At 34.7% G+C, this 7,968-nt stretch overlaps 1 protein-coding gene across 10 annotated transcripts; it reads left to right on the top strand.

Moving 5' to 3' along the window:
* Positions 1–1,028: 1,028 nt before the first annotated feature.
* Positions 1,029–6,054, top strand: LOC112738444 (ABC transporter B family member 25). 10 transcript variants are annotated; one of them, XR_003169404.2, is made up of 6 exons: positions 1,034–1,388; positions 1,465–1,537; positions 2,475–2,646; positions 2,748–2,860; positions 4,104–5,493; positions 5,810–6,054. XR_003169404.2 is itself a non-coding variant. In XM_072212018.1 (6 exons), exons 1-4 carry the CDS (start codon positions 1,313–1,315, stop codon positions 2,977–2,979), a joined length of 552 nt encoding a protein of 183 aa, XP_072068119.1. In that variant the 5' UTR covers positions 1,046–1,312; the 3' UTR covers positions 2,980–3,048; positions 3,142–5,493; positions 5,810–6,054. The 10 variants fall into 10 exon arrangements, 8 of the variants coding, with proteins under 8 accessions (XP_072068119.1, XP_072068122.1, XP_072068121.1 ...); XM_072212018.1 differs by adding an exon at positions 2,938–3,048 and having other exon boundaries at positions 1,046–1,537; positions 3,142–5,493; XM_072212021.1 differs by having other exon boundaries at positions 1,046–1,537; positions 2,938–4,180; positions 5,386–5,493.
* The last annotated feature ends 1,914 nt before the right edge of the window (positions 6,055–7,968 follow it).

Raw genomic sequence — 7,968 nt, 5'->3', positions numbered from 1 at the left:
AATGCAAAATGCTTGTGCATTCACACTGTGCGTGAAACGCTGCGAACAGAGCCCTTGTTTTGATGTGTGCGTGGGCATAGACCTGTGCCCACGCACAGAAAGGCTAATTTTTTTTATGTGAAGCGTCAAAATTGTCAGTTATCTCGCCATCTGTGTGTACGCACACAGGTCCGTGCACATGCACAAGAGACACAAAAAGAGGGGGATGCGAACACACAAGGTGTGCTAACGCTCCCAACAGAAGGTGCATAAGCTGGTGTGCGCACGCACAGAGTGGTGCGTGCGCACAGAATGTGAAAATTAGGGTTGTGTGCGCATGCACATGCTCTATTTTTCTCAATACTTTTTAGTGCTATAAGGCATCAAACTTGATATCCAAAAATATTTTTCAAACCCAAAATATATTATTCATCAAAAACACATGATCTAACTAAAATCTAATCAAATTAAGCTTGAAATTAAACTAAACTAAGATATCTACAAGAAACAAAATGCAATAAATTGAAACTATGTACAAAGAGAGGGTTAGAAAGGTGTTACCATGGTGGGGTGTCTCCCACCTAACACTTTGGTTTAATGTCCTTAAGTTGGAATTATGGAGAGTTCTAACCAAAGAAGCTTGTGCTTATATTCATCTTGGAGCTTCCAACAATGCTTAAATCTCCAAAATTCCCAATTGATTGCACCAAGCTTGGATGGAGTGTCCAACAAGCTATGAGCTCCCAATAAGAAAAACAAAAAGCAAACAAGAGAAACATATTCACAATATCAACATATCCATAATAACCAAAAATAAGCAAGCAACATATGTACAATAAACCAAAATTAAGCTATTCACAATATTCACATATGTACAATAGCCAAGAATACAACACCATTGGAACTCCCTGGCAACGGCGCCAAAAATTTGATATGTGGCCTACACTACAAAAAAAGAAGGTTAAAATGGCATTTATATTATGGAGGTTTTGAAGAACCACCATAATATTTGAATATTCTGGCACTTTTCATTGATGCCATAATTTATTTTTGGATTTGTGGCGGTTTTTATAATTAGGGTGGTTTTGAACCGCCATTATCACCTTAGTATAAAATAAGAATGATCAATCCCTAATTCCAGAAACCCTTACTCAATTGAAACCCTTACTCATTACCCTAACTACGCTGTGACGACGCTGTTCTCCTGGTTGGCCTCTGCGACAATCTCCGATCCTTTGGCGTTTTCCGACGACCTTCTCTTGTGACATCTCCTCTGGCATCGATCTCCATCGACGACATATCCTACAGCGGTGATTTCCTCCGGTGTCGTCTCATGCAGCTTCCTCTCCTTGTCCTCCTCTGTGTCTTCTCCACCAAAATCGTCAACGCCTTCCTCTTCGACAATCCAGGTCAGCTTCCTTTCCTTCCTTTTCTCTCCTTTTCTTCCTTTTTGATGAGTCTCTCTTTTCCTTCCTTACCATTCAGATCTGCCGCTAGGGATTCCATTCCGCAGGAGAGGAATTCCTTTGTCAACTTCCAAGCCAAAACCGGTGTAGAGGTTCATTCCTCTTCTTACTGTATCGCAATACATAATTTGGATGTTTTGTCCCATTTCAACTTTTAGGTTTCGAAAGAAACTTTTGAAAGTGACGAGCAACAATTTGATTGAGAAAATAGTTAACGAAAAATAATGCTCCTAAACTGTAGATGGTTATTGAATATCAAATGCTTTGAAGTGGTAAAAATTGTGTTTCACTGGTTGATAAATTAGCAAATCACCATTTCTTTTTTGTGCTTGTCATTGTGGGGAAGAAAAGCATTTGAATGTTAGTGTTTTGATTTCTCGTAATTTATATGCTTTATTTTTGCATTTTAGTTACAGTTGATTGAAGAACAGGGATTTTGGTAATGATGTTTAAACTTGAAATATGGAAATGGACCCCTGACTCATTAAGATTTTAGAATGATGAGTTCTATTTTCGTTTCTTTTAGTGCAACTCAAAGTTCAGAGTTGTTTTCAGTTGATATTTGTTGTGACTAGCTCTTACAATTTCTTGCAATTTCTTGTCCATAAGGTGTATTATTGTCTTTGAGTCTAATATTTCTTTTGAGGAGCTTATGCTTTATGTATTTTTTGTGCTTGGGTCATCATTCATTCACTTTTGCTTTGTTGATATGATTGAGATGGATTGTTTCTAAGCCATAGAGGAAGTATCTAAAAGAACAGTGGCATTAATTGACTGCTTTTGAAATTATTTCTCTAGTAATCTTTGTCATCAGTTGAGTTTGAACATGTTTCTTGCAATTTCTTGTCCATAAGGTGTTTGTGTTATTGTCTTTGAGTCTAATATTGTTGCAATGACTCTTGCATTGTGTTTCTCTGTGCTATTTTTGGTCCAATGAATTGGAGAGTAGGAATTTTCAATCTTGCAGATTGTAGCTGCCCTTGCTGCTCAATGAAAACTTTTGTTTATTATGGAATCACAATTTTTCAGGAGATTGCTTTCTTCGATGTTACTCGAACAGGAGAAATCTTAAGTAGGTTGTCGGAAGATACACAGATCATAAAGAATGCCGCAACTACCAATGTTTCTGAGGCCATGAAGGACCTAGCAATAACACTTATGGGTCTCAGCTTCATGTTTGCAACATCTTGGAAGTTAACATGTGAGTAGTTGAAGAGTGAAGGTTTATTTCATAAACTACAGACATGCATTTATTCCATTGTTCGAATCCTAAATTCTCTCTCTTCCTTCAATATCTTATAGTGTTGGCTTTGGCTGTTGTGCCTGTAATTGCTGTCTGTAAATTTGGGCATTTCCTGCGTGAACTATCTCACAAAACTCAAACTGCAGCTGCAGTAGCATCTTCAATTGCTGAGGTATTTCTCTTCCATTAAACCAACATTAGGAGATGATATTCATTTCCAATATAATCTTAATTTTGCATGCTGCTTAGGAATCATTCGATGCCATAAGAATAGTAAGATCTTTTGCCTAAGAAGATTATGAAATTTCATGCTACTTTGAGAAAGTTAGTGAGACACATAGCCTTGGCCTTAAGCAAGCTGTGAGTTAGTCCTTTCTGGTTTGATCTATGTGCTACTTTGTACACTAAGTTGTTTTGCCTATGCATTTTAACCTTATCCACTTGATGTTACAGAAAGTCATTGGACTCTTTTCTGGAGGCCTTAATGCAATGTCCACACTTTCTGTTATCGTAATAGTGGGATCTTCTGTATCTTCTATATCTTTTTTGTTAATTACAACCTGTCTAATAAGAATAAATGGCTACCGGAAACCTAGTTTGATTGCATTGTTTGATGTTGATGTCACTCTTATAGCCCCAAGGAAGGTATTTGTTCTTCTTGAGCCAATGGCATTAGTATTGTATAGATAAAAAAAATATATTAATGGAACAATTTGATGTGGTCTGAGTCACATTTATTGTTTACAAGTAGTTTAAGATTACTAATTGATATTTGGATTCGGTTTCCCTCTCCAAAGAAAGCTACTAGTAGCCTCTTCAAATTCAATTATAAAATATACCTGATACATATCTTTTAATATTTGAAAATATTCCTTTTTATTTTTTATTTCTTTTTTAACGCGCATTATCCCAAATTTGAGATACAATGCAGCTTCATTTCTGCCTTCACTATTGCAACTTCCATCAACACTGTTCGGTAGTTTCATTTGTTCGGCATGAAGTTTTATGAATAATTTTTATCTCCATGAGAAGTCCATAAAAGTATGTTCTGTATTCTAACTGTGCCCACTTTCAACCAAGAAAAAGAAAAATATTCCCACTTCCAACAGCTACAAATGCTGCACAAACTAGTTAAAATGACCTGAATGTGCTGTGCATTTGGGTCATCAATGTTGAATTTGACTCTGGGTCTCTTTATGAAACTAGATTACTTTTTATTTTTCGTTCATGGGTCAAGGTCCACTAATAGATATATGCAAGTAATAGATATATTGGTTGGGCTGAGTATGTTGTTGTGTAGTGGGCTTAAAGTGAGAATTGAATATATGAGCCCAAAATGTGAAAGGGCTTGCTTATGACTCATCTTCTCGAATTCCAAATCCAATCTGAATTCACTTTGCTACTGCAATGTACAGGTAGAAGGTCATGAGAGGTGACAACGGTGAATCTGAGCCAAAGAAGCTACAGCACGCCATCAGCGCTAAGCTTAGAGGTAAATTTGATTTTGGTCCACTCTTCTATTTTCTTGCGATTAAAATGGAAGCTTCACTTCTAATTAAGAAGCTATAGACTCTACACTATGACATATTATTATATCTTAATTTAACATTATAAATATGTATCTCTCTTATTCTGAATTAATATGAATATGATATGATTCTTTCGGCTTGGTGTATATCTAGAATAAAAATGTATAAAAGAAAAGTCGTGATGCTTTTCTTTTCGGTGAATGAATGATTTATTGAATTTAGCTCATCCTTTTACATGCATTTGCTAATTTTATTATTTCTTTAGTTCTATTTTATCTTTAGCATCAATTGAACTTACGATTCACTAAGGTTACAAATAGTGCAGTAGCCACAACAAAAAAGGTTATAAAACGACATTAAAATTAAGGCATTCTCATAAAAATGCCATAATATCTATTAAAATTTTGCTTCCATTGATGCGATCTGTTAGGTATTTTATTAGTTTCGGTTCTTCGAGCTTCTCTTCTCCTCATTGACCTTATTTTGTTTAATTCCAGGTTTTGATTGTTCTATGCTAACTTTTGCTACTTATTTTATTTAATGCTAGGTTTTGAGTTTTTTTCCTTGTTTAATTTATTTTTAGGTCAGAAATTGGGGATTATTAGAAGAAATTTAGAATGTTCTTCACCGAATTTCTTCGTAATTATAGGATTGAGTAAAATCATGTGATACTTGTTTTCTCCTGATATTACGTGCATTGTGAACAAATAGATCTTCTTCTTTATGTTTTCTGTGAATATAATAAAGTTCAGAAGAATGACATGAGGTTTGGGGGACAAGTGATCCTCAAAAAAGCAAAAACAGATAAAAGAAAAGCAATTAATGAAGCATAGTTATTCCTATCTTATTTTTAGGAACTAGTAGGAACAAAATTGTGAGGATCACTTATCAATTTTTTTATTTCCAATTTGATACTGAGATTGAAGCTGCCAGGTATCTGCTTCTCTCAATTTTGTTATTTCCAATTTCAATTTAAATAAATGCATCGTGCTGAATAAATGCAAATTGCAATTTCCCTGACACTCTATATATAAAATAAGAATTCACCTTATCATCAGTTTATGTACAAATATTTGTTAGTAAAGTTTTTCTCTCTAAAGAAATATGCAAAGATCTTCCAGTGTGTCAAGAGCTTCTGGTGAGTTCTTCATTGATTTGTCAACTACAGCTTCAGTTGGATTGCCAGTAATGCATAATAGTAACCTGTACTCTGCATTATTATCGGTTTCTGATGATGATGATAGCAAGAAGGAGAGCATCACCGATCTTATTAATGGTAAGTCTAATTAAAAGTCCCAAGGAGAAAAGGCCATTCATCTCATACCCTTTGTGCTTTTCCTTCATGCTTTCGTTCTTTGGATTTTCTCTCATCCTTGAACCTTATAATAATATACCCAAAAGATCAATAATATATATGCTTAATTAGCTTCAAAATATATATATATATATATATATATATATCTTAATTATTTTTTTTTGCTTTCCATATGTCATTCATATCCATATATAATTAGAGCGTATTTCATCTTTTTTGTATACATATACACTTAGTATATGATCGTTTTCTGAACTTGAGTCATTTTCTATCCCAGATTCTCCTTACAAGATGGAGCAAGAAACAAAGATGTTGGAACAAGTTCCCTGGATGAAACTCACACAAGAGACCAAGAAACTAAGGCATTATTAGATATTAACATAGTTTAGGGAACTTGATGGTAGATTTGACTAATTAGTGTTTATTGCAATGCTTGTATTTTGGTAAGTTTAGTTAGACAATGTTTTGTATAGGAGTTATTACTTTTGATTTTCAATAATAAAAAATTATATATTATATTAATATTTTGTTTATGAGTTATATAATATTTCATTTATGGATTATGATTTTTTGCTATTGTGAAATTTTAATCACAAAATTATTTATTTAACGAGATAAAAATAACAGTAAAAATTATTTTTTTAAACGATAAAAAATGTCACTGTCAGGGTAAAACGGCGATTCAAAAATGCCATTTTAACTAACCAAAACGCTACTGTCAGGGTAAAAATGGCGGTTCAAAAATGCCGTTTTAACCAACCAAAACGCCACTCTGTCAGGGTAATAATGGCGGTTCAAACCGCCGTTTTAACCTATCCAAAAACTACCATTTTAACCCTGAAAATAACGGTGGTTTGAACTGCCGTTTTAACCAACCAAAACGCCACTCTGTCAGGGTAATAATGGCGGTTCAAACCGCCGTTGTAACCTATCCAAGAACCGCCATTTTAATCCTGGAAATAACGGCGGTTTTGAACTGCCATTTTAACCTATTCAAAAACTGCCATTTTAACACAGGGGCCATAATAACCAGAATGGAGCCCAGAATTACGTCGCTTTACGGAACTGCCGTAAATACAAAAAAAAAAACCGCCGTTTTTACCAGAATTTTTTGTAGTGTTAAAGGGGTTAGGAATTTAGATAAAATAATTTCATTGTGAGTATAATTCCCAACCCAACAATTGGACAATAACCAAATTATTATTCTTAAGATTGTTACAATTCAAAGCAAACATAAAGCGAGAGTATTTAACACCCGGATCGTCTTCCCTAGGAGTTGCAATGAAATTTCATATTATTGGCTATGAGAGAATTTCGGGTTTTTGATTGTAAGTTGCAAGATATGTAAATGGCAATAAATGAAACAAGCATGAAATTAAATAGAAAGCAAGTAAAAGTGATGCAAATAGAAATTAAATGATAAAAAGGACTCTTGTCAAGTAGTGGGTAATTAAGGATTCCTATCCTAGTTGTTGGCCACAAACATGGTAATTGTGTATGAATTAATCCCAATTAGTCAACCCTACATCGAGAATAAGTCAAAAGGGCATAATTGATTCCAATTCCTAAGTCCTAGTCAACACTAGTGAGTCACTTAGAGTGAAGCGAAACCAAACCAATTAACCATTCTCACACAATGCGGAATGGACATCCACAACTCAATTCCACCCAAACACCCAATTTCTCAACCAAGAGTGTGAAAATTAAACGTGTAAGAAATAAAACATCAAAGCAATAAAAGTCAAAGTAATTAAATGTAAGGAAAGGAAACTTCAAATGCAAGAAACCTCTTGGCAAGTAATTGAGAACTAAGGTTACCTATCCTAGCCATTGACCACAAACACATGATGATTATGAAGAGTTAATCCTACTTAGTCAACCCTACATCGAGGATAAGTCAAATAGGCATAATTAATTTCAATCCATAAGTCCTATGTCGACACTAAGGGTCACATAGAGTCGATGGAGAGTTGGAGACCAAATCAACTAATTACTCTAATGTATCAAACAAGAATGGACATTAATGACTCAAGGAACACCAAAGTCCACAATTCCAAGCCAAGAGTGAGGAAAAGCAATGTAAAAACTAAGCCAAGCATTTTATCAAACACTTGGTGTGTGGTGCACGAATTGTGAATCACACTTTTCACAACTCGTACCACTAACCAGCAAGTGCACTGGGTCGTCCAAGTAATACCTTACGTGAGTAAGGGTCGAATCCCATGGAGATTGTTGGTTTGAAGCAATCTATGGTTATCTTGTAAATCTTAGTCAGGAGGTCAATTATATTTATCAGTTTGAATTGCGAAAAGTAAAAAAGCATGGATTAAATACTTGTTCTGCAGTAATGGAGAATATGTTGGAGTTTTGGAGATGCTTTGTCTTCTGAATCTCTACTTTCTCCCTGTCTTCTTCTTCATGCACGCAAGGTTCCTC

Source organism: Arachis hypogaea, chromosome 13 (assembly GCF_003086295.3).
Source record: "Arachis hypogaea cultivar Tifrunner chromosome 13, arahy.Tifrunner.gnm2.J5K5, whole genome shotgun sequence".
In the NCBI taxonomy this organism is placed as follows: Eukaryota; Viridiplantae; Streptophyta; class Magnoliopsida; order Fabales; family Fabaceae; genus Arachis; species Arachis hypogaea.
The sequence above is the reverse complement of the archived record's forward strand: the minus strand, read 5'-3'. Positions and strand labels throughout refer to the sequence as shown.